This window comes from Nyctereutes procyonoides, unplaced genomic scaffold (genome assembly GCF_905146905.1).
Source record: "Nyctereutes procyonoides isolate TBG_1078 unplaced genomic scaffold, NYPRO_anot_genome, whole genome shotgun sequence".
Classification (NCBI taxonomy): domain Eukaryota; kingdom Metazoa; phylum Chordata; class Mammalia; order Carnivora; family Canidae; genus Nyctereutes; species Nyctereutes procyonoides.
This window is the reverse complement of record NW_026575047.1, coordinates 51,049,718-51,077,671: the sequence shown is the minus strand read 5'-3', so window position 1 is coordinate 51,077,671 and position 27,954 is coordinate 51,049,718. Positions and strand designations below refer to the sequence as shown.

General features: G+C 34.5%; 2 protein-coding genes across 10 annotated transcripts in view; both read right to left on the bottom strand.

The window, feature by feature from the left end:
• MEF2A (myocyte enhancer factor 2A) overlaps positions 1–27,954 on the bottom strand; it is a 164,942-nt gene that overhangs the window by 31,716 nt on the left and 105,272 nt on the right. For 5 of the 9 annotated variants that reach the window (XM_055326065.1, XM_055326064.1, XM_055326071.1 and 2 more), the window contains 3 exons: positions 4,298–4,435; positions 1,749–1,968; positions 976–1,035 (listed from right to left, as the gene is read on the bottom strand). In XM_055326065.1, the coding sequence (XP_055182040.1) occupies positions 976–1,035; positions 1,749–1,968; positions 4,298–4,435 (418 nt within the window). Of the gene's footprint in view, positions 1–975; positions 1,036–1,748; positions 1,969–4,297; positions 4,436–4,500; positions 4,633–27,954 lie in introns of all 9 variants that reach the window. The other 4 variants (XM_055326070.1, XM_055326067.1, XM_055326069.1 and 1 more) reach the window with 2 other exon arrangements.
• LOC129510151 (40S ribosomal protein S19-like) lies at positions 16,916–17,553 on the bottom strand. The gene has a single exon (XM_055326073.1). The coding sequence runs from the start codon at positions 17,362–17,364 to the stop codon at positions 16,999–17,001; it is 366 nt and encodes a 121-aa protein (XP_055182048.1). The 5' UTR covers positions 17,365–17,553; the 3' UTR covers positions 16,916–16,998.

The following is a 27,954-nucleotide window of genomic DNA, read 5'->3' as shown; positions in this document are numbered from 1 at the left end:
TCTTTCTCATCACTTTAAGCTATTCAATCATCTCTACAATTTTCTTGAGGCAGAAGCTCCTTACATTTTTATAGAATGAATAAGTTGAATAGATAAAATTGTGAATTTTTCTTAAAAGTGATCTGTGTTCAGAGGTCTCCAGGAACACACAATAGCTAAAAGCAGGGAGAAAATTCCTGCCCTTGTTTTCAGATAACAATGATGACAATTGTGCTTATCACAGATTAAGAGACTAAGACCACTTAATGTGATGATAATCCAAAGGAATACAGTTACTCTTATAACTCTTTCACATATATACCATAATTTTTGATGTTCAGTTTACCATCTATCTTTGACAACACTTCAAAGGTTGGGCAGACCTTGTGTTTAAACTGGCTAGTCATCTTTAGAAAGGATCCCAAAGTAAAAACAAATAAACAAAAACAAAAAACACCCAATTTGGCTGTAACTGTAACAAAATGTGAATGTTCTACATGTGGCCAACAAAACAGATCTTTTGAAGACAAACTTCTCAACAATCTTTGCAGCTCTAGGAGTAGGCCCACCATATCTCTGTATTGCAACCTCTCTATAAAAACATTTCATGCTATTAGAAGATGTATCAGTCTGCTAACAATGTAACTTTGGTGAGAATAGATGATACAGAAAGCTTCTTCCTTAAGAAACTGGCTTGATGTAAAAACCATATTAAGACAATTTTAACTTTAGCAAAGAACAATAACCGCTATTAACCGCTTATAAAGGAGGCACTCAAAGCCAAGGTGTAAAGAACAGCAGGGCTGTTATTAAAAAATGGTAAGTATTAGTAAAAGTATCCCTCAGAGGAAAATTAAGTTTACAAAGGGACACATCTACTCTGGTCATATATCCATTTTCTCCTCTCCATTTGGTAAAAGGCCTTATTTGAAGGACAATACTCCTTCGATCTCATAGGATAGATGCCTACAAAGTGAAACAAGTAATTTCACGTACCCACTGGGCTGCTTCCAGCTCCATTTGGCACTGTGAGGTCTGAAGTGCTCAACATCCCACCTAAAAACATTACAGAGAGAAAAGAAGGTAAATAATGAATATGAATGGATTCTCTTTATCTGAATGAAGTAATCCGCACTCCTCTCCTGAAAAACAAAAACTAGCCTAGACTGAATTTGGCATTACTGTGTAATATGATATAGTTAAACATACATATAAAAGCTCACCTATCAAGCTCTGAATGCATATGCCTTCCGGTATCAATATCAAATCATATATATTGATAAGAATGGGGGCAGTGCTAATGGAGTACTATTAAATTTAGGACTTAGAGGAGAGAAGCCACTGCATTACAAAGAGTAAAGCCATAAATGCACTGCAAATTCCTGGATTAATGAACTTTAACTCCAGGCAGGTACATCTATTTTCTGTATTTTTCACATGAGTGAGTCACACCCAAACTTTAAATCTTTGCTCATGATATCCTAATTAAATTTTCTGTCTGTCAAAGTATGGCTTTCCCATCATAAGGAAAGTTAGAGATGACAGATTCTGTACATCATTCCACCGTGCCTGAGAGGAAGCTAAAGTACCACAGCAAATCCTCAAAAATATTCTTTAAAATGGAGCCAATTATGTAGCAGTGACTCTTGCTCATCAAAGACAGAATCTTAAAGAGTAGCAAAATAAGAAACTGCTTATATTAGCAATTATTTTTTCCACCCTTTTATTAAAGAACCAGCAGAACGGATATATACAGAATCACTACCTACCTGCACTACCAGTACTTGGTGGTCTCTGAGGGACTCCAGGGGATACATTTCTATGTAATGTGGCTTGAGGTGGAGACAGCATGCTTGAATCTGCCAATGTTGAGCTGGCTGCCAAAGATGGGGACACAAGGGAACTCCCTGGATTAGTGTAGGACAAAGCATTAGGGCTGGTCACAGGGACTGTGACAGACATTGAGAAGTTTTGAGGTGGCAAACCAGGCTGTAAATAAAGAACAAGGAAAAAAAAAACTGTTAGTTTCATTTTCATCTATATTAAATGTGGTAACTTATGAACTTTAATTTGATTAGGTAACTCTGGTTATTAAAAGTAGAGGATGGGGATAGTTTCTTACTAAAATTGGCAGATTTAAGCTGCTTTCTTTAGAATTATATTTTAACATGAGTACGTTTGACATGAACCTTTTCAATTTTCATTTTTACATATTAATACATATATATTACTATAATGTATATATTTCAAATATTCAGAGATGAAAATTAGATGTCAGAACCTGATTAGTGTTGTCAGATTTAGATATTACAAAATATATTATTGTTACCTACTAAGCATAAAATTAGCACTCTAATAATCCAAACATTACATTTCTATTGAGAGATTACAAATATAACAAAAGGGGAAAAATATGTACACAAATTATAAATTTAATACACCAAATGTGGGACATTTTAAGTAAGCCCTGGTTTAATTGACATTCTTCATGAACAAAACTAAAAAAAATATCAAGTTGTATATACACAACACAATGCAATCTGAGTATAATGAAAATGCAAAGAAACAATCTAAACAATAAAATTAACCATTGACAACCTATTTTTAAATTGTATGAAGATTAAATTACAATTATAAATGCTATCTTACTTCCCTCCTAAATATCTCATACCCCTTTAAAATAGTATTTTCTATCTCTTCTTGTATTTCTTCCACAGAACACATGCAATATGCTTGTTAACATGAAAATAACACTTCTCTTTATAATATCTCCATCATAAAGAAAGAAAAAAGCTTTCCTCTCCCCACATTTTAAAACAGTGATTGCAAAGAGTGGTAACACTGCTAATTCAAAGTTGGAAGAATATAGTTTATGTACTCTCTTCAACAGTTTATTTTAGAAAGAAAATTATAATTTATTAACATATAAAACAATCACTATATGATAAAAATGTTTTCAAAGGTAAAGCAATTTTATTTACGTGATATTTTTGCAGCTTAACATTAACTACAAAGTTACCAACATCCGTGTGAGGTCAGAAGGGATTTTATTTTGTTTGCTATTGTTTTGGGATTATTTTTTAAAAATAATAAAGGTATTAGCACAAAAATACTTCCTTAAATCTATTTTTCATGAGCTTCTAATAGTAAAGGATTACTTTGGAGAAATAATCCATGATGTATGGCACAGTTTTTAAGAGAATTAATTCTGACCATGAAATAAATATCAGGGGATCCCTGGGTGGTGCAGCGGTTTAGCGCCTGCTTTTGGCCCAGGGCACGATCCTGGAGACCCAGGATCGAATCCCACATCGGGCTCCCGGTGCATGGAGCCTGTTTCTCCCTCTGCCTGTGTCTCTGCCTCTCTCTCCCTCTCTCTGTGTGACTATCATAAATTAAAAAAAAAAAAAAAAAAAAGAAAGAAAGAAATATCAGTATTGGAACCAATTTGTTCCATGAAGCCTGCAAGACATATAAGGCATTAGAAAATCAGATCCAGAATAGCTCTTTTAAGCAATTCTTGGCCAATGAGCTTCCCATGAGAACTCTTTGATGAACTCAAAAAAGTACTGGTTTTCATGACAGTTAGATGTTTGAGCATAGGAAAATTTTAAACCAACTATTTGTTTTGCAACCAATTTAAGAACATTGATTTCTTAAATAAATATCAAGCCGAGGGGCTCTTCCTCAATACCTATGTGTAAGAAAATAATAGGAGTTTGGAGGTTATTTTGCCAAATAGTTTGGGACATTTACAAAGAACCAAAGAGTAAGCTACTACCATTACAGCCACTATACAATAATAATAATAACTAAACATAATTGTGAAACACCAAATTTTGTATAAATCTAACCAATTTATATTTTATAGTTTCAAGATCTATTTACATACATGTAATACTTCCTAAAAGCCATGAGAGGGAAAAGGAAATCCTATATGCACCCTATATATTTACAATCATGGAAATTTAGAGCTAGCAGGGACCTTAAAAATTATGTAAGTCAATTCATTCACTTTCCATAGGAAAAATACTGGAATCCAGGAAGGGCTTATGTGCCCTATCCAAAGGTACAGGAGACAGTAAGTAGAACTAGGAATAGGATGTTTTCTCTTCACTTTCATGTTTAAGACACTGAACGTGTATTATTATTAGATTGCCAACAAATTTATTTTGAAATTCTATAAATCCAAAAAAGACTAATGAAATTTTCTCCCCTTCTACTTATTAGTATTATTACCCACTGTGAAAATAAACAAGAAGTGTAGCCAATCTCTTCATGCACAAGATAAAAGCACAAACCATACTTTAGTACTCACTGCGATTTTATGATTCCGCATCATATTATCAAATTCCTCATTAATTTTTTTATATTTTTCTTCTGTATGTGGAGTTAGCACATAGGAAGTATCAGGGTCTGGGCTGTCGCACCCTCTGTGTTCCTTCTTGTTCAGAGCCTATATAATGAAGTTAACAAAAAGGATCAACAAATAAAAAGTAGAGGTAAAGTAAAAGTACTTACAGGGCCTCGTTTGAAAATAAAATCACTATCTTCATTTAGTTTGCTGAATCTGTCCTCCGAGAGTGGACTGTGCTCAAAGTAATCGTCAGCATCAGGGCTCTCACAACCATTAAGGCCTTTCTTTCTTAAAGTCTGAAATACAATTGGAAAATTCACACACAAATGATACTAACTTGCCATGAGTTTTGTTAAATTTATTAAGAGAGCACAGACTGAATGAACGGAGTTATTACAAGAGCCACTGAAATGATTTTAAATGATCACAAATGTACTCTAATCCTTCAAATAAGGTAAACTTTAGACACACACAAAATTAATGTTCCCCTTGTACATTAAGAAAAAAAGGAATGTTTACTTATTTGGCTTATTTCTTCCCAAACTTCCTAGAGAATATACTAAATTACTCACACCTCTGACAGTTATAACCTGAATCTGATTACAGCCTGATCAACATATCTGATAGGGCCAATGAGTGTAAGAACTGATATAGAAATGTATCAAAATGATGTTCTAGGAAGCTATCATAGTACCTTTACAAAATGAACATTTCAGCAACTTCATCTATTGAAACTGCTTTTCACCTGAGTTTATCCTAGCCACCAGAAAGAACTGGCACCGCATCTGAATAACTTTATTCCTAATTTGTCCTTAAATACTATCATTTTCCTACTAACTGTGAAGCATAAAAACTCAAATACTTATTTACATATGACAGTAATGACTCTTTCTTATGTAGAATGTACATAATATTATGACTTTATTAGTGACACTGAACATGTATTATAAGATTGCAACAAATTTATTTTGAAGTTCAAGTTCTATAAAACCAAAAGAAAGCAAAGCTAATGAAAATTTCCCCCTTTTACTTATTTCCAGTATTTTTAATAAAACATTCAGCAGCATGTATCTTTTTCCCCCTTTGCTTTCTCTTTCTATAGAGCTTCGTCAGTTGATCTAATCCACTGAACTGACTTTCTGGAGAACTTTCTTGAGTGTAACAAAAGTACCTCCTAGACCATATGTTCACTTTCTTTCCTTCTTACTTTGGGGTAAAAGTATAATGAACGGTTGGCTTTCTGTTTTTTTTTATATTTTTCATTAAAATCACCATGAAATGACTTGTCCAGTATTTAGAAGAGTAACCTTAAAACCAGGGGCTTAACAATCTGTGGAATATTAACTTATTTGCAGAATGTCTACATTTTTAAAAACCTTGATGGATCTTTTTAAAAAGAATTAGAGTTCAACAGCTCAAATAGTTTTGGGACTTACTGATTTTCTAGCCAACCACTGAGAAGTTTTAGAAAGTTAAACATTTTCCAAGTAAACTAACAAAGTTTATTTAATTGGAAAACAAAGTTTGATCAATAGATTAGTACTATTAAGTATGTTAACTTATATTAATATATTAAATGGTTAAATTAGATTTAAGATATACTTTCAATTAATTTATAATAATAAATCTTGGTATCCTTTAAAATATGATTTACAATCATTATGAATGCTTATTTCATATCTTTTTCCCCTAAAAGAATGTAAACACACAATAGATTCAGATTTGAGATTTTTTTTTTTTAGTTTCTATAAGTCAAATTATTTTTAAAATCACTTTAGTCTATTTGATTTTTTTGTGTTTAAAGAATCATAAGAAATCCTAAGTACAGATATGTTAACTTCTCAAATTACTTGGCATGCACTAGGAATCCTACATACAACACACCTGAAACCATCACCATAATACAATCACTAAACATAAGGATAAAGCAAACACTACACCTACTTCCCCAACACTGGCACTATGGCTTTAAGTTCCTTGGATCTAACTAATGATATAAACTTTTATGCGTACTTAGCCATAAAAGGTTCTGTTATTTAGAACTAAAGGATGGAGACATGTATTCTCCCCTGTTCATGGCAGCAAGTTCTGCTTGCCAAAACTCTGCAAGTTGCTATCAGCAATGAAGACGTTAACACTCAGAATACTGGAACACAATGAACTCTTATAACCTACACAGCCCTAGAAACAAAACAAATATAGTAAGTGCCTAACAAAGATTTCATCATGAACTTGTTGACTTATTCTAGCCTGAAATCTCTAGGTATTTTCCCATCCTATTCACATATTTTAAGACTAGGAAAATCGTAGTCGTGTTCTTCCACTAACAGCAACCACTAAGTATGTATCTCTTTGAAGTACTTTTAAATTACTGAACAAAAAGAATATGGCCTTCTAAGTAATTACACAAAATTTTTGTTCTACAACAACAGGGTTAACCCTACTTGTACTCATTGAGGAAGAGTGCTCTGGCATCTCCAGCTCTGCAAGTCTTCACTTCAGATGGGGTTCCTGTCATTGTGAGGGAATTTAAGAGGCTCTATCAGCTCTGGAGATAACAAGCCCATGTACCTCCACTGGATATCCAACTGTTCTTCTTATCACCAGAACACGAAGAGTTGTTGTTGAGGACCCAACTACCATAAAAAGACTTTTTCTGTCTTCTTTATCGTTACCACATAGCTTAATAGTAAAAGCTTCTCCTGTGTCACAGGTACTAACAAATGGAATGCTGCAATCTATTAACAAGGCTAGGTGAGGCATGAAAGAAACAATCTAGCTTCAGTTTTGTTTTGTTTTTTTTTTACATGCTTCAAGTTAGCCACAATAAAAACACTTGTTCAATGAAGAAAACACAGTCTGAAAGGCTACCATTTTGAGGAATCTGCTTTTAAGCAGATTCCTTAAGGATACAGGGTACTAGCACAGTACACAGTCTATGCTATTAGTGATGATTATAATGTTCCATTCTGAAGTAAACAGCACCTCAAAAGTACTTTACTCTTGTACATGCAATTGACAGTTTTCACAGTGACATGGCAAACTTAAGGGGAAAGCTCAATTGTGCCAAAATACTTTCAAATTTCAGGGCTATGTATCATGTAAGTTGACTAAGTTGATTTTCTTAAATAATTAAATTATGAATTTAAGCTACCTTGATACAAACTGTTCTATGTTCTTTTGTACCAGTATTCCAAACATGTTTAATGATTCCAACTGCAAAGATTACTTAAATGAAATCCTAAAATGAATGCACCCACAATTTTCATCAGTGTATCTATAAAAGACAGAAATTTTATTTTTGGAGGGTCAGCTAAGCACCTTTAAAAAACAAACATTTCTACTTCTCACAATAAAGTTAAACTGTGTTAGGAGTTTAATGTTTTTATATTTTCATTAAATATTTCCATATTTTGGGCCAATTCAGTCAGGTACTTTTTTGCATACTTTATAGTATAAAATGTAAGTTTTAAATAATCAATGAACTTGGCTAACATTCACCTTCAGCATTAGTTATGTAAAGACAGATTTTGAAAGATTTTTAAATGGATCAAAATACAATTCCAAAGTGTCTTTCTGGAAAACTATGCATTGTTTAGGGTACATTCTCCCAAGTCAATCCGATTCTATGGGGTTTGTGCCTTTGAGCTATTTTACAACTCTGTAGAGGTAGAAGTTATTTTGTTGAAACTGAGAGTAATGGAAATAATTAGTGTTTGTAGACATGCAAATAAATGCCAGCTGCTGGAGGTTCAATTGACTTTTGTCCTTACTATGGAAGAGGTCAGGTTCTTTTTGCCTCTATGGAGCAAATGTATTTTGCCTTCCTGATAGGCTTGTATATTTGTCTAATCTTTGGATTTACCTATTAACTACCTATAACATTCTTTTCCAGTTCCCTCAGTCACTAATGAGTTAAAATCTTTGATTCATGTTCATTTTATATCTGAGAGTCATGACTTAACCTTTTTTGAAGATTATTGTTTAACAGTTATGAGAATAAAATTACCCTTAACTAATGATTCATAGTAAATGTAAACTCAGGGTAAGAGAGCTTCATAGTACCTCTTGTTAGGACTTAGTATTAGACTGAGTATTGGCTTTTAAAAGAAAAAACTCATGTGTTGTTAAATTTTTTGAAAATATTTGGTCAAATGATTAATGATCTGTATTAATTTATCATACTTTCAAAAATTAAAGATATATAATCAGAGAAGGCTTGTGACTTGTCAGTACTCTTCAAGAAATAAAAGAGAATAATCCTTAATTTTGGTGACAATTCATAAATTAAACGCTATTCCTATCACAGTATTGAGAGTACGAAGGTCTAAACCATGATCTCCTGATGCAGGGTCCTCTCCATCTGAAGCAACTGAGCTCTAAGGTGAAATTCAAGCTGGTGGAAGGAGAGTGGGTAGTGTTTTACCTTTACGAATTTCCAAGGGAAAAGGTATGCCTATATCGCAGGATATAGGAGATGACCTGGAGATGCCCAAATAAAAGAGAAGGTTTTGTTTTCCTTTGTTATTAGTTAAATGAGTTTTAGCTTAATGAAGAGGAACTTAAAACCTCCTGTCTACTGATTAAAGACCCCATCAATAGGAAGGCTCTGAAATTTAAAATTTTTTATAACAATTTAAGGAAAAAACAATGAAAACTATATCCTGGCTATAACTTTCATTCAGGTTTTATCTACCTTTGTTCTTTAACTAGGCTATTTTACAACTCTGAAGGGATGGATGTTGACTAACTTGCAGAAAATGAATAGTAACTGCAAATAATTCCTATTCATAGAAATTGTTTCCTGTGGGATGTCATTGATTATCGCCTTGTGAACAGTGACCTGTTTTCTTGCATTTTTAAATTCACATCAGCATTCTTTAACTATTATTACGTGGTATTTTGAGTTCTTAGAACTGTGACATCTTATTGGTTCACTCATTCGTTAAATAAGATCTTTGATGCATGTTCATTTTATAGTTGTATGAGTAACAATTATGGTTTCTTTCACACATCTAATCTGAAATTTGGAAGACCAATAGTCCCAACTGCCTGTTGCACATTATCATGTGGATAGCTGGCTACTCTATCTCAATTTAACTAAAATGGAACTCATTATCTTTCATTAAATAGATCCCCTCTTCAGACTTAACCTTATCTAGTCAACACAGCAAGCAATCTTGCTGCTCATGCTTTGTTTTCTTCCCCACAATCACACGGAATACTAAATTTCATAGATTATTATTTCCACTGCCACCATAGTCAACACAGGCCTGTGCTGCCTTATGTCTATTTTACTTTTACTTTTCTCTCTTTTCTCTCTTTTCTAATCTGCTCCATAAAGCTGTTTTACTTTTCTCTCTTTTCTAATCTGCTCCATAAGCTGTTAGAGATTCTAGTCTCCTCAATGCCACTTCCTATTTGTCACATTTGTTTTAAAATCTTAGGTGGCTATGATCTACAGCACTAGTCTCTAAGATTCAGATTATCTACCCCATCTGGAAACATATTTTATGTACAGCCTTCAACATATGTGTATATTTTGCCATTTATACACATAAATTAATCTTTTTAATATTAATAAGTGCATTTTAGGGTAAAAAGAATTTCTATTATTTTCTTCCTGAACCCCAGCAGATTCTTTTATATACCTCACATCCTTCTTTTGAAATAACAGATATAGAATACAAAACCATAATTCCTTAGCCTAAATGCAGGTCTCTAACAGCCTAGCTCCTATGTATCAGTTCCCTTGTTTGAAATCCTGCTCTTGTCCATATGACTCTTTCATAGCTTGCTGCGGCCTAATTTTAACCTCATCTTTCATGAAACTTTTCCCCCACTACTTCCCTATGCTAAAATTTTAAGAGCACTTACTCTACAGAGAGAACATTCATTTTATATATATATATATACACACATTGTATTTACCTATCTACTGTACCTTCAAGTAATCTATGAACTTTGAAGTCAAAGACTGAATTCTAGATTGCTTTACATTCTTCTGAGTCTAGACAAGATGCTATACAGACATGAAATATGTATTTATTAATACTTGCAAGATAAAAAAATATAGTAAGAAGAATGAGATCAGGATGCTGTGACAAGTTATCTTTGAAGTCTTCTAAAACACAGTTATGAATTTGTTAAAATGTAAATAAGGCAATCTAAAGACATTAGTTTGTACTAGACTGATCTACAGAAGTTGTTGATATTTGACTGCTTTTGAACTACAAAAATTTAATTTTTTATGTATAATTTCTTAAATTCATACATATATTTAACTTACAACAGCCTATATTCTGAAAGCTGCTGGGAGATGCTCCAGTGGGCTTTTGGATAGAACTAGCAGGCAAGAAACATCTCTTACACTGAATGTGTCTAATTATTAACAACCAAAGGTTTTGATTCTGGATTTTATTTTGAGCCCAGCAGTCTCAGAGTACAAACTTTGTAATCTAAAAAAAAAAAAAAAAAAAACAGCCAAGCTTTTCTAGAATAAGGAAAATATCATACCATCTATAAACAATGCAACCCAGCATTTATGTTAATGCTAAGACAAAGGTCCCATGGCTCATTAAACCTTTTCTCCTACTGAGACAAAAGACTACATAACTGAAGCTTTTTTTAAATCTGGAAATTATGCTCTATTATAAAAATGTATACCTGAGAAGGACCCAGAACCTCAATTATTTTTACATAAAGACCACCCATGGTGCCTTCACAAAAGTCAACCTGCAAACCAGCCTTGGTGGCAGAGATGACACACCATGCACATCTTGAGATGGAGCTCCTAATGTCAAGCCTTTAGGAAACCAGGTATTTCTTCCTGCCTTGGGTGCCACCTGCCTGTATTCTCTCAATAAATTCTCCTTTAGGGGCATCTGGGTGGCTCAGTTGGTTTTAAGTATCTGCCTTTGGCTCAGGTCATGATCTTGGGGTCCTGGGATAGAGAGCCCTGCGCTGAGCTCTCTGCTCAGGGGGGAGCCTGTTTGTCCCCCTCTCTCTGCCCCCCGCCATGTTCTCTCTTAAATAAATAAAATCTTTTAAAAAAATCATAAATTCTCCTTTAGTTTGAGTTACTTTAAGTGGATTTTACCTCTTATAATCAAAGAACCTTGATGAAGAAAACTGTCATAATCCTTTAGGTCACATATTAGTAGTGTCCTTATCTAAGTCACATAATTCCCAAAACAAGTGTGGCTAGTGCCTCCAGAACCCTGAGCCCAGAAAGGATCCCAAACCTGGAGGTAAGATAACTGAGGATTATTTAGTTTCTGGCCAAAGATAATTGATTCAAATAATGGTACATATACCAACAAAGATCTTTAAAGTCAAGTGTTGTATTGTTCTACTTATAAAGATAACCTTATCTTTCAAGTTCAAGGAAGCATGTATAGAATTCTGGTTATATAACACTCCTCGGCAGGCCCTGTACTTCATTTTCTAGTCTGTACTATTAAATCTGTTGGTGAAAGTGAAGATGGAAAGGACAAGGAAATGGTGGAAAGGAGATAAGAAACTTGAGGCATAAAAAAAAATAATTAAAAAAAAAAAAAGAAACTTGAGGAAAAAATAATGCTAAGGTTTAGACTTTTTTCCCTAAGTATACTCAAAGAATTTTTTATAAACTTAAGAGCAAAAATATTTCAAAATGGATTATAAAGGTGGCTAATTTTAAATAAAAATTTTAGGTTATATTCTTATCAGCAAAAAATAATGTATTTAAAATTTTAGACATGCTTATGCTCCATAGAAATTATATATGCACGTGTATAGATATAAACAAATACATATATATACTATCACATATATACATATATACTATAATCTTTTGTTCTTTTAATAAAGAAATCTAGTATAATATTTTTCACTGTAAATAAGTTTAAATATTTAAACTACACAAAGTCTTAAGTAACTGATAAAAATCCCAGGGGACTGCATTTTCTGAAATTTTAAGATGTGCCACTAAATATTAGACTCAGGAGTTTGTACTGCCTGAGTGTTTACAAGAGCCCACACCTGACAAGATTGTGTTTTTAACTACTGCCTACCAAGACTGAAATGTTTGCTAATGTATGCTCAATTTTATAACTATCAAATTCTATTCCAAACTAATAGAATCACAGTACTGAGAAGCAAACTATGGAATTAAAAGTACTCAAAAGGTATATATACATAGTTTTTAAATGCATGAGAAGCTAATTAATCAATCTATAATTAATCACCACCTACCTTCAATCTCATTTCTGTCAAGCACCTGAGCAGTAAGTGCTCCATAAATACTGGATGAATGGATAATTAGATATAACATAAGATATAACACTCCTAAAATAAAGGAATAATATGTCTTGAGTTTTAAGGAATTTAAACTAAATAGAACTTTTAAAAATTAGGAACATTCTCCTTTTCCTTTTTAATAATAGTTGCTAATTTTGAAAGACATTTATACTCCTAGACAATTTGGAAATGCATAAAAACATTGAATTTTTTAGAACTGTGAAACATTCACAAAGAAAAGGGCATCAAAATTTATTAAATTGAACAATTATAAAATGAATACCAGTAATTCTAACCAAATCAAAACACAGACTAGAACTAGAACCTATATATCTCTAATTCATTTAATCCTCTCCTCTCTCCTCTCCAGGAAATACTATCCTACTTCTGTGATGACAAAATTTTATGGATTTTCTTTATAGGATTACCACATATATACATATCCCTAAATATATTATTTAGGTTTTACTTTTAAATTTTATGTGAATGGAATATAGGTAATGTATTATTTTGTCTTGCCTCTTTTATCATACATTTTATTACATTCATTCTTAGAGTGGCATATATTCCAATTTGTTCATTTTCACTGAATGTTGTATTACATTGCAAAGGGGAAAAAAAAACTTTATTCATTCTACTGCCAGACAAACACCGGTGGTGCTTCAATCTTTTGGCCATTATTAAAATGAAAATGGTGCTATGCACACTTCTGCATGCAGACACATAGCCTACTGCATATCTGCACACACTTCTCTAGGGTGTATTCTTGGGAATGGAATGGTTAAGTTTATAAAATATGTGGATCTTATACTAGATAATGACAAACCATTTTTAAAGTACAGTTCATCTTTGAACACCACAGGTTTAAACTATGCAGACCCACTTAGATGCTTTTTTTAAAATGCACTTTATTTTCCTTGTGATTTTCTTAGTAACATTCTCTCTTCTCTAGCTGACTTTAATGTCAGAATAAAGCATATAATACATATAACATACAAAATGTATGTTAACTGCTTTTATGTTATTGGTAAAGCTTCTGGTAAGTCTGGGAGGAGTTTGGGCTCAGCGGTTAAGCTCTGCTTTCAGCTCAGGGCATGATCCTGGAGTTCAGGGATTGAGTCCCACATGGGGCTCCCTGAAGGGAGACTGCTTCTCCCTCTGCCTCTGTCTCTGCCTCTCATGAATAAATAAATAAAATCTTTTTAAAAAAAGTTTTGGGGGAGACAAGGTCAAACACGGATTTTCAACTGCAGAGTTGTTCAAGGGTCAACTAAAATTGTATCAAAGTACATTTCTACCTGCAATAAAGAGTTAATTTGCATTCACTGATTACTGAGGAAATGAAGCACATTTCATACCTATTAGCTATCTGAATTTTCCTATAAGTGCCTGTTCAAGTTCTTCCCAAGTTTTCTACTGAGTTGTCTTATTGCTTTATTGTCATTTTTAAGTTTGTTATCAATGTAAGTCTTTTGTTAACTTTATGCATTACAAAAATCTTTTCTCATTGTGTTTTTAAAAACAAAAAAAAACCACCTGCCCCCAGATAAAAACAGGTTAATTTTAACAAAGTCAAATTTATCAATTTTTTCCTTTATAGTTTTTATGTCTTGTGTAAGAAATCCTGCACTACCTCAAAATCATGAAGACAGAGGTCTCCTATATTATCTTCTAAAAAGCTTTCAGTTTTGCCTTATGATAAAATTATAAGTCTATAATCTTCCTGGAGGTTGACTTTATGTATGGTATGAGGTAGGTTCCCTTAATTGTTTTCCTATATATCCAATTGTCCCAGCACAATTAGAGTTTGTTTTTTTCCCCTATGGTTATAGATCACATCCACTTATGCACATGATTCTGTTTCTGAGCTATTACTTCATTGCTATGGTTGGCAATTGATATTTGTACCATTGTCACAGTATCTTCGTTATTACAACTTTAAAATTAGTCTCAATATATTGTATAGCACACTCTCTCACATTGTTATTCTTCAGGCTGTCCTTTTCCCCTTCAACTTCCCTTTATTTCAGAATCAGTTGTTAAATTCTTAAAACAAACAAAAAAAACCCTTGGGATTTTGACTGGCAGTTCTTTGACTCTACGAAGATTATTTTCTGTGGCACAGAAGTATAAATATTGAGAATTCCAGTCCACAATAATGGGATAATTCTGGTAAATCAACCCTGCATTCCTGAGATCAAGCCTACTTAGGCTATACTATCCCTTTTACATACTGCTGTATATAATTTATTAGTTAGCATAAAGTAACATGAGATGCTTTAACAAACACAAATTTCAGTGGCCTAATACAATGAAGCTTATTTTTACAAAGCCAAAAGAGGGTTTCTTATCTCAGAGAGACTTGCATGAGATTATCCAAGAGCCTAGACTCATTTATCTTGTGCTTCCACACACAAGACATCAATAGTTCCCCTCTTGGGTGCCCCGGTGGTGCAGCGGTTAGTGCCGCCTGCACCCCGGGGTGTGATCCTGGGGACCCGGGATCGAGTCCCACGTTGGGCTCCCTGCGTGGAGCCTGCTTCTCCCTATGCCTGTGTCTCTGCCTCTCTCTCTCCCTCCCTTCTCTCTGAATAAATAAATAAATAATCTTAAAAAAAAAAGTTCCCCTCATAATTCTATGTACCTGGCTGGCAAAGAGGGAAGAGTATGAAGATCATGTGGGAGGTATTTTACAGATCAGACCTAGAAGCGGCATGTGTCACTTCTACTCACATTCCATTGGCCAACTCAGCCACATGGCCACTCCCATGGGGAGGCTGATAAGTCTATGTGTGCCCAAGCAGTAGAGAAAATGGATCCATGTGAAAGTAACTGTCTCCACTAAAAAAAGATGTGAACTCAAAGAAGTGGACTGATATTCTGTTTAGGAGTTTTATAATTATTTTCAGTGAGGCTGACTTCTGATTGTTCTTAGAACTCTCCTTCCTGGTTTTGCTATCAAGGTTAGGCTAGCTTATATAATGGGGAAAAGAGTGTTTCTTCTTTTTCTATTCTCTGGTAGAGTCTGTGAAATACTGGCATTATTTCTTCCCTAAAAATCTGTTAGTCCTTGCTTATGAAGCCACCTGGATTTGGAGTTCCTTTGCGGTAACCTTGACAATAAGACTTTTCAGTTTGTCTATAGTTTCATGATTCCATTTGTTAAATTGTATTTTTCTGAAAATTTGTCCACTGAGGCACTTTTGTCCTCAGTTTTTGTCCTCAAAAACTTTTGAGGCACAACAGGATCCTGAGATTTTGTGTGCACACAAAAAAGTATATTAAAATAGTTGATGAAAAAAATTAAATGGTACCTTTGTAATCTAGTTTGCTTCTCACCTTTACAGAGGAGAATATGAAGCTTAGGAGAGACCCAAGTACTACTCCCCCTTCAACCATACTACATCACACAGCTATTAAGTGGCAGAACTGGACTAGAACCTAAATCTTCTGATGTCCAGTCTAGTGCTCTTCCCACTATCCTACTTCACCTGGTTCAACCGACTGCATTAATCAGTCAACATATGAAAGGGAGAATGCAGAGAGCCTTGTGATCGGGAACCACTTCAACTTTGGGAAGATACCATATTACTTATGCAGGGAGTTGCAGGCACGGCCTTCACGGTCCTTCTCCAGTTCCTCCATAATTTTTTTCCTATCTTCCTCAGAAAGAAGTATGTGGTAGTCAAGCTATGGCTTCTCTGAATTTTAAGGCCTTATCCAGTTGTATGATATTCCTAAGTTTGACTGCAGAGATTGCAGCAAATGGTAATGGTATTCCTCCTCTCAGCCCTGAGCAAAACCAACAGTTTTGTGGGGACCGTTAACTCCCAGAAATTTGATATTGGACTAGCCTCAGCTTATGAACAGGGATAATGCAATTCTGTTGTAAATCTCCACACATAAATATTTTGATAAACTTGGTCCTCAAGGCACTGTAAAATCAGGAAAGTGTGTCTTCAAAACTCTAGGCTCCTGGTTTTCATCATCTGTTCCTTGTGTGTGCCATTTTTTAAATTGTACAAATGACTTAATTTGCCTTCTTTGTTTTCCTTTTAATCCAACAAAACTTATTGAGAGCATCTACTAGGTTCTGATGTTCACTGATGACATGGACATAGGTCACTGTCCACATGAAGCTTGTGAAGGTTACTTGATGTTCCCATGAAGACTGCTTTCTTAGTAAAGCAATCTGACTTGGGTTTTGAACCCCTTCTCCAAAATCCTGATGTGGTTTAGTTGCAAAACTGATACACAGGTATTTTGCTTTTATTTTTTAAAAACAAATGAGCCAATTTATTAACCCAACATTTGTTCTGATGCTTCTGGGAGGCAGTTACCACCTGTCCAGTGATTCTTCCCAGATCTCTCTGTCCCCGATATCAGTCTACAGCCCCATCTTGGTCCTTTTCCATTGTTTTCAGCCCCTCACAAGGTGTGCAGGACCTGTGGGCCACGCCCCTGGAGCCTCTGCTTAAGTGGCTGGGCATGACCCCGTTTCTCTGACATCCCACATAGATCTTGGTCATGGAGCTGACCCCAGTACTGCCCTGGAGGTACAGGTGCCATGCTGTCAAAGCAGCCCATGTGTAGAACCAGTTCTCATCACAGGGAGCAAGCAACCTCTTTATGCTATGGTGTCCACCCCCCACCCATTTAGGGACTTTCAGTTTCTCAGACTTGAGGAAGACTGCCAGAGCGCTGATGAACTCCTGCTGGTTCATGTCTTTTATAGTAACTCCAGCCATAGTGTGGCCTCCTCACTGCCAGCCAGGGGAAAGGGAGCAACGGGGGTTTCCCAAGGACACAAGTCAATTGTCCTGCCTTCATTCTTGAAGATGTCTTCTCTGGGTATAGAATTCTAGGTTGGACTACAAATTCCATCTTCTCAACATATTCAGGGTATCATTTCATTGACTATAGATTTTCATTTGTTGCTATTTAGAGTCAACACTTCTTTGAAGATTATCTGCTGTGTTGAAATTATTCTTTTTTTGTTTTCTGTAGTTTCACTATGTCTATGTATAGTTTTATTTTTTCTTTTCATTCTGCATGGGGTTTGTTGAGTTCCTTAAATCAACTCTGGAAAATTGTAATTATCTCTTCAAATATTGTGTCAGCCCCATTCATATTCATCCTCTCTTCCCCCTCCTTCTAGAATGCCAAGAAAAATTTAGGTTAGAATATCTAACCAATCTTCCTTTTCCTCAACATCCTATATCTACCTTTTCATCCCTTTGTGCTAAGCCTCCATATAACTTCTTTCAGTTCACAAATTCTTTTTTTTTTTTTTTTTTTTTTTTTATTTATTTATGATAGTCACATAGAATGAGAGAGAGAGAGGCAGAGACACAGGCAGAGGGAGAAGCAGGCTCCATGCACCGGGAGCCCGACGTGGGATTCGATCCCGGGTCTCCAGGATCGCGCCCTGGGCCAAAGGCAGGCGCCAAACCGCTGCGCCACCCAGGGATCCCTCAGTTCACAAATTCTTCAGCTATGTCAAATATAATTCCAGCATGCCTACTAAGTTCTTCATTTTGGTTATTCTGTTTTTTTCATTGCTCTAAGTATTTCATTCAAATCTATTTATCACCTCTCTTATAATTTCCCATTTCTTATACACGTTTGCAAGCTTATTAGAATGAAATTATTTATAATCTATGAATATAATAAGAGTATCTGAAGTATTCAGACATCAGTATCTGCTATTTCTTCTGCATTTTGTTTATGCCTTATTTTCTTTTATGGTTGATCATCTTTGTATGATGGATACTCTATAGTTTTGAAAGGTTATCTGAAAGACATTTTTGATGCCTTGAATAAGATGCCTTTCTTTAAAAAGTGTGTCAATTTGCTTTTGCTTCTTCCAGTTACCTGTGGCAAATGTGGACTTCTTGTGTTAAAGGACTTTGGACAGTGATTCCACACAATGCTGGTACTTATTTTACAACCTTTGAGACACAGGTTCTCTTTCTTTTATTATTCTCCTCTTTCCCTAATTTGTTCAGTACAATAGACCCCTCCTTGCAATCTTTTGCAAGTAGGGAAAAGGCAGTGGATTTTTCCCTCTTTCTAAGGTCCCAATTTGATATGGGAAGCAATCTATTAGACTCAGAAACCTAGAAGTAATGAGGTTTACTCTTTGCCTCTGGATCCACCAAAACCTGAAGCTTAGTTTACAACTGTTTTATCCTGATGGGCAAATGACTCAGGGTAGCCAGACTTTAAATATTTCTTTACTTTTTAGGTTCTCACCTTTTCTTAGATTTTGGTCTGGCATGTCCTTTAACAGCTCTTTGATGCTATAAAGTTTTTATACAATTTATCTAGTATTTTTAGTTGTCTTCACTGAAGAGTTGGTCCAGAAAACTTGGTCCAACAACAGAAATAAAAAAAAAAAATCAATGTTTTTGGGAAAAAAATGAACCAAATATTTTCTAACATCCACAAAGTTTTCTGATGATGTTTTTGTTTTATCTTTAAGTTAAATATGGAAAAGAGTTCCACATTTTCCACAAAAATTCCACTGTCAAGTTCCTCAAATAGTTCAACAGAGAGCTATCATGCAACCCAGCAAATTCCACTCCTAGGGAGATTACCAAAGAAATGAAAGGATCTCCATACTAAAACTTGTACACAAGTTTCAGACACATTTTTGTAACAATCAAAAAGTAGAAACAACCCAATGTTTATCAACTGATGAGTGGATAAACAAAATGTGGTATGTCCATACAATGGAATATCATTTAGCCATGGCATGAAATACTGATACATGCTACAATATGGATGAACCTTGAAAGGATTATGCTAAATGGAAAAAGCCAGACACAAAAAGAGAACATTTATATGAAATATTCAGAATAGGAAAATCCATAGATGCAGAAAAAAGGTTAGCAGTTGCCAGGATGAGGTGGTAAGGGGAGTTGAGAAATGATTGTCAATGAGTACCAAGTTTCTTTTCAGATTCATGAAAATGTTCTGGAATTAGTAGTCATAGTGGCACAAACTTCTGAATATACTAAAAACCACAGATGTATAATTTTAAATGATGAATTTTATGGTCTGTAAATTATATCTCAATAAAAAGAATAGAACAAAGTTAATCTCAGATATGTCTATAATACCCACTGTGGTAGCCACTAGCTACACTAAGTTGCCTCACTGAACATTCAATTTCACATGATAGTGAAAGATATTGGGAGCGATGATTTATAAAGATACCAAATCGTATGAAAGTAATTATGCAGGTCATAGAAAACACTGGAAATCTTTACCATGATTATGAATAAGCACATTGGAATCCATACCTATTGAGTCCTATATCCAGGTATATTATGACCAGTGAACCAACAAATGAAACAAAAGCCAACAGAATCTATGAAAAGAGCTTTTATACACCCTAAAAGAAGACAGCAAAATAATACAACTTCCCCTCTCTGAATAATCTTCTTTATATAGCAGCCACTTATTCAGATGGAACTTATGTTCATCTGAGCTGAAGAATGTGCTTTAAAAAAAAAACTTTCTATGATTAAACAATACAGCCTGCTCTACTATAATGTTTTTTGGAATGTAAATTAGGTGCTATGAAACTGGTAAATACAGAATATTGTCAGTATAATAAAGAAGTCTCTCTGGTTCACTGGGGACTTTTTCCTAGGCAAAGGGAACCAGGAAAGTGGCAAGAGAATTATAACCTTTAGCAGAAAGGAGAAAGTTCTCCTGAGAGCAGGAGTATTTAAAAAAAAAAAAATGAATTAACTGCATGCAATTTAAAAAAGAAAGAAAAAAGAAAATTGAAAACGAAGGCTTCAGAGTATTCCCAGCCTTGAGCATTCCCATGCTTGCTTTAACGGCAACCTCCACCACCCTCCACTGGTCGCTGCTACACTGCCATCTGCACTGTCCTAAGACGACTATCTCCATTCTAATTCAAGTGTTGCCAACATTTCTACTCAAGTAATGAATTTTGTGCATTTGTAACACCCATGGTGGTAGCCACTACTGAGTTGCCTCACTGAGCAGTTCAAGCTCTCTTTTTAATTACAATTATGTTTTAGTTTGTGTTGCTCAGAACACAAAGTTGTACAAGTTTTAGTGTTGTGAGATTTTTCAGAAATGTCTAAACTACATGAGAGAAAAGCACCTGTACTTTTTTTCTTTGTACGTCTGTTTACTTCTCTAACGGCTAGAAATAATATATACTGGGAATCATGTGGAAGATGGGGCAATACAGCAATAAAGGCAGTATTTCCAGTGTTACAGAGTGGAGAGAATCACATCCCCTTCATTCGTAAACTTCCTTTCCATTTAAACATACTCTATGCTTTTGTTCCTAATAGCTTTGGGTAACATTTGATGAAGTTTTTGCCTTTTTTTTTTTTTTTTTAAGATTTATTTGAGACACAGAGAGTGTGCTTGAGTGTGGGAAGGGCAGAGGGAGAGAGAGAATCTCAGACGTCCTACCGACTGAGCCACCCGGGTGCCCCTGATGAAGTTTTATGGGTACAAATTTGTTAACACTGAAGTAAGCAATACTGCTTTTAGTTCAATTTTAAAGGACATTATTAAGCTGTGTGCTCATCTTTGGGAATCTACTGGGAAGAATATTCCCTCCCTGGGCCAAAGGCAGCGCTAAACCGCTGAGCCACCCAGGCTGCCCTATAAACAACTTTTAAAATGCTGACAATCTGCTGCCCGATAAGTATTCTGGTAACTATTATTTGACTACCTAAGCTTTTTAAACACCTCTAAAGGCTGCCCAATGCCCATAAGACAAATGTCAAACACTCTATACTCAGGGCACCCTATCAACCACACCCAATCTGTCTGTTTTTCACCTTTATTACTCACCTATGCATACTCCTTATTCCACAGAAATGGGTATGATGTGTACTAATATTTATTTTTCTCTATGTATATCCAGTTTTTCTAGCATCATTTATTAAAAAGACTTTCCTTTTCTTATTGATTTACCTTAGCACTTTTGTCAAACATCAGTTAACCATGAATGTACAGGTCTATTTCTGAGTTCTGTATCCTGGTTCCACTGAGCTACATATCTATCCCCACCTATACAGACACAAACTTTCTGGATTACAGTAGCTTCATAGTACATCTCAGAGGTGGAACATCTAGCTAGAATAAGACAAGTATTTTCCATCTTCTTACCACCACGATTAGTGTACTACAGGAACAAGTGTGAATGCATGTTATCTAAGCCAGCATAACAGAATTAATTTTAGAACGTTTGGTAGAAACTCTAGTTTCTAGATCACGCAAGTGATCTCTGATGCTTTATATTGGTGCTTAACAATATGGTAGTCACTAGCCAGCCACATGTGGTTACTTAATTAGTTAAAAATATAGTTCTTAGTTGCACTGGTTATATTTCAAGTGCTCAACAGCTACTACATATGACTAACGGCTACCGCACTGGATAGCACAAACAGAGAACATTTACATCTCCACAAAAATTTCTACTGGATAATGTTGCTATAGATGATGCCATGTGCAGCTGTAAAGTTGGGAGCTGCCACTGTCAAAATGCAGCAGGCAGCATCAGGACAAAGATGATGCCCAAGGGAAGGCAGAAACCTGGAACCCACTTTAATAGAGCAGAGCCTAATCTCTACCATACTGCTTCATTTTTTTGTTATGTGATATATAACAAGTACCCCTATTTTAAAGGTGAGTTTGAATCCGGTCTTTCTTGTTTGTAATCAGAAACAACCTAATTTAATTGTTTTCAAAATGCTTTCACAGGATGCCTGGCTGGCTTATTAGTTAGTAGAACATGCAATACTTCATCTTGAAGTCTGAGCCCCCATGCTGGATGTACAGATCACTTAAAATTAAAAAAAAAATGCTGGGTATACATTATTTTAATTGATCCTTCAAATTCACAAGATTTAGAACATTAATATTGCTCTCTTTCCTATTTAACAGGTACTATAAATATTCAATAAATAATGATTAGTAAAGTCAAGAAATACTAATTATAAATACTAAACTGCAATTACTTTGGATTATATTAAGTGAAGTATCAAATAGCAGAATTTGAGAATTATTAACACTTTTCACAAAATGTCAATCCTCATCTAATTTATTTTCTGCTGTCCTACAGAACATAACTGGTAGATTTTTTTATACCCCAAAGTAACAGAACAATTTAAAAACCTAATGCAACTATAACAAATATGGAAAATAGCACCAAAAATATTTTAATTATATCATATAATGAATGGAACTATCCTTTATGAACACTGGTAGTATGAAAAAGCAAGCTGATTTTTAAAATTCCTGTACAAGTACTAGTTGTTATTTCTAAGGTTTTGGAGAACACATTTTTGAGGTTTTCAAGACAGACTTTGGAAATAACAACTCAAATCCAGAAATTACCACAAAATAACAAACCGGTTATATGAAAAGAAAATTTCTATAAAAACAAAGCATCACAGAAAAATATTCCCCAATGAATTATAAGAGGTAAATTTCAATAGGAATTCAAGTTTTGGTTTATTTTCTAAGACTCAAACTGGTAACTTGTTTACCAAGTTTCAAGAATCACTAACATTTAAAAAACAATCTTAAAACTATAACTTCTGATCTTTTACTGCTAATAAATTAAAATAAGCACTTATAGGAAATATTCTTTGAGTAAAGAAATATAATCACATATCAATGTGCCTACACATAATATTCTTCACATAAGACACTTAGAATACACAAGTATCAAAACACATATCAAAAATTGGTTTAATTCACAAATCAACCCACCAAACAAAACCTACAAAATTATAAGCTCTAATTACTTTTCCAAAATATAAGAAGTTCATACTACCATTTAGAATGGTTTACAGGTCAAGCACCGACTATGTAATTGTAAATTTAAAAGTAGAGTTATGACTAATCTGTGCTAAGAAAATACCTGTCTTTCTTTAGATTCTAGATCCCTAGGAGTTTCTCTCAAAACTGAGCTACAAAAATAACTTCAAAATAAATATGAAAACTACACCACTGTCTCCTTAATTTTAAGGAGATGTGTGTATGAATGGCTAGCTTTTAAAAAACTGCATATCTGCATTTGCTACCTCTTTATAAGAGAATTATCACTTTATCTATCTATAGATATAGATAGATATAGAGGTGTATCTATAGATATAGAGGTATATCTATAAAAACAAAGCATCACAGAAAAATATTCCCCATTGAATTATAAGAGGTAAATTTCAATAGGAATTCAAGTTTTGGTTTATTTTCTAAGACTAAGATATAGAGGTATATCAATCTTATCTATATATAGTGTATATCTATCTTATTTTATCTATCTATCTCACAGGCATACACAGGACATCCTAAAACATGGTAAGTACCCTGCATCTTTTGCACTAAATAAGCTTGCAGCTCTAATACTAATATAGTATTATATGCTGAATGATTAATATATGGTAGGAAAGCTCAAAATCTTGGGATTCTAACTATCTTAAATCTATACTAAAATGTAACCGACAAAGAAACTTCTGTAATAAGATAAAACAGCCAACACATCATCTTTTTAGGAAAACATCAGAAATAGGCCAGTTATTCCCAATGTCTTGCACAATGCCTTGTACACAGTATGATAAATATCAGTACAATAAATTAAAAATGTAAAAATAATGCATCATATTCAACATTTTTACCCGTTCCTCCTCCCTCCTTTTCAACCCCTTTCAAAAAACATCACAGGGCAATTTGGAACACAATGTATTGCTTGGGAAGTGCAAGACAGTATAAACTAGAGAGAGCTCTTTCAATAGCTACCCAAGCCTTCAGGATAAAGTTAAGGGCCTGGGATCTGGTTTACTTCCCAGGTCAGTCATGGCTATTTCCACTCTTCACACTATACTACTACAGCTATACTTAGTGGACTTTAACTCCATAAAATAACTGTGCTGTGTCTCATTTCCTAATTTCCACATAAGCAGCCCTGCTGAACTGGAACACCTTTCTTTCCCTCTCTAAACCTGTCCTTTAAAGGACTAAGATGATGGTGTCACCTCTACAGGAAGTTTTCTCTGACCACTCTCCCAATTCTCTGTACTCTCCGCTTTTCTCACTGGCCAAAAATTTTGCTAATGTAGCAAAGAACTTCCAGAGGAAAAGGAACAACTTATCTGATTATAACTACTAAAACACTCAATCCCTGACACAAAGGGACATTAAAAGGATATATAGGTATTCATTGATGAACACAAGAAATGCATTAGAGAAATGTAATCTGTATTATAAAGTGACAGACCTCACCCTCTTCCCGCATGAACTCCCATTTATATGTCAACAACATCAATCTCTGACAGGAGAAAAATCTGACCTCAAGAAAATAAAAAAATCACACGCAGAGATGCACAGTTCCTTAAAAACCATATAAATGAAAACTAATAATTGTATGATAAATAATAATATTCAAATACATAGTAAAAATAAAAAGAGTCAAACTGAAATCGCAAGAGCTACGGTGATTGCCGTGTGAGGTGATGGTGCAGGACATGTGAGAAGAGGAGGAGGGCCATGAGGATTGCGTGCCTCACCCTGTGAATCACCGTCCTGCTGCTTCAGGCTCTGTTAGGAATAAAAGAGCAGGGCAGGGGGCTGGAGGTGGAGGGAAGCTTTGTCTTGTCTTCAGATGTTTCATTATTTTTCCCCTTTCCCTGCCGCTCCACTGCAGCCCTGTAAAACATTAGGCAAGCCTCTTAAACACTCCCTGTCTGTTCCATTCCTCACCACACGGGGAGGAAAAAAAAATGATTGGCCCAAAAAGGCTCTCTGAGAACATAATACTGTCAGAAAACTGAAGCATTGATTCTATAAGGTCAGTACTATATGATCTCAGGAGATAAAAGTCATTTATCTTTCTGTTTTGCTCAACTGAGGAACTGTAATCCATCGCCCACACATCCCCATCAGACCCCCTAAATACGTTCATGAAGCACTTATAACCATGTAGAAGCGAACTGAAAGGTAACCCCATCAGAAATGTGCTCCCTAGTTTGCAATTCATACCAAAATCGACATGTATTTTGCACTGCTTCTTAGAAGATCTTAAAAGTTACAGTTTGTGCTTGCTCACTGCTTAAAATTATATTTCAGGGGATATTCTTGGGAATAAGAACATTTAAGAAGCTGAATAACCACTGCCTAGAGACCGCATGTTAACTCAAAGCTTTTAGTTTCCCTCCACTTAGGACAAGTTAATTCAAGTTTATGCAATATTGCTCAGGAGTTTCTACTTCGCTAGATCTGATGTGGGGCCCAAGAGTTTAGATTTCTAACAAGTTCTCTGGTGATGCTGCTGCTGGTCAGAGTACCACACTCTGACAGCCACCGATTTAAATAATGTACTTCTGTTTCAGTACCAGCTATCTTTATTTAATAAATTGATAGATGCATCTTATATTGATTCCTTATCTTCTCTTTTTTAAGATATTGATGATTTCTAAATTCCCTTGTAATCTGAAAGCAGGCAGAAATGATTAAGGCTCAAAAAAAAAAAAGCAGATTTTTCTCTTTCTTTAGAATCCAAATTACTGTCATCTTACTTCATTTATCATTGTGCCTCAAATTCCTCATCTGTGAAAGGGGGACAATAAGAGAGTTCAATCAGATAAAATAAATAAAAGCCCTTGGAAGAATACCAGGTTATATTAGCAACTAGATAAACGTCATTTATTATTTTACTGCAATATATTACTGCGGTTATCCTCACTCATTTTCTCTTTATTACTGAGGAAAACTCATTCATGTTTGCTACATGTTTTACATCATTGATTTATATATGAAATCTTCATCCATTTATGGTGAAATATTCCAGAGCTCCAGTGGATTCAATAAACTGGGGAGCAAAGGAAGGTTATAATGTCAAAGAACCAGGTTGTAATCCTACTTCTGCCACTAAATTGCTACATGACTCTGGGCAAGTCATTTAATGGACTCTCAATTTCCACTTCTGAAAAAAGCTTACCTTGGATATGAAGATCAAATGAGATAATACAAGAGGAAGTTTTTTTTAAGTACTACAGTATTCCTGTTATGAGAAAAGTACCTCTATCTGGGAACAGTTTATAAGATATTAACTAAAGAAATAAATGGCCACGGTCTCTTATATTCTTAAATAACAGCACAATGATATGAATCACCACATAAACTATTTACTGGATATTCTTCAGTATCACCTAGTCATAACTTTTTAAAATATCATACGCGGGAATATGTTTCAGGAATATTTGAAATACATCCTGCGAAGTGAAAGAAAAAAAGTGGATACAAAAGTAATCTCAGGCATTATTGAATAGAAGCTGCAAAAATTGTCACTTTATGGCGTCAGCATAATTTTTATCTTGATGAAGAAGCCTTCTGTTGGTGCAAGGCTTTTGTTTAGCATAGCTCAATGTATATATATACATATATACACACACACACACGTGTATGAATAATGGTGACCAACTGGGGATTTTCATTACTAGTTACTAATATTCTAAGATAAATCCAATGTTCTTATAAAATTGCATACTACAGTTAACAAGTTTTTATATCTTAATTTATTGAAAAGAAAATTTGGGAATTTCAATTAAATTACTACTTGTAGGACCAAACAAAAGTCAGCCACACATTTTTGTTACTGCTTAATAACAAGGAAAGATACAACGTATATCTCTGATGACATTCTTTACAGAATGTCTCCTAATGAAACATAGGAAATACAGTAGTAAAACTCATTTTTTTTGTAAGGAATGAACTCTTAAAAAGCATGTATAAGCATTTTCAAATAAGATACCATTAACACAGCATCAATACTCTCCATTTCAAAGAAATCCAATTATGAAGTCTCTTATAACACTCCTAATTTACTAACGTGTAAGTTTCCATTTTCATTTATTTAGCTTTCTCAATGTAGGAGATACCCACATCCTACAGGACACTATAAACTTTAAAATATCTAAATGCAATTTAAAATATGTAAATGCTGTTGATTTTTTAAAAGACCATATAAAAATCATTTTTATCAACTATAACTGTTAAAATTGATTAAAATTTTAAGAAATTAGTCTGAAAATATAAGTAATGAGAAATAAGGGACAGCAAAGATAGAATGCCACTCTGTAAATGGGTTTCTAATATTAGAGATTAAAATCAAAAGTAGATAAATATGAGCACCATGTCTTCCTTTATATAGGTTTATCATAATGTTCAAATACCAACTACTTTTAATATATTTATGCCACTGTGTTCCCAGAAAACATACTAGATCTAACTTCATAGGCCTAATAGACGCACATCCTTGCAGGTGCAGCTTTTTA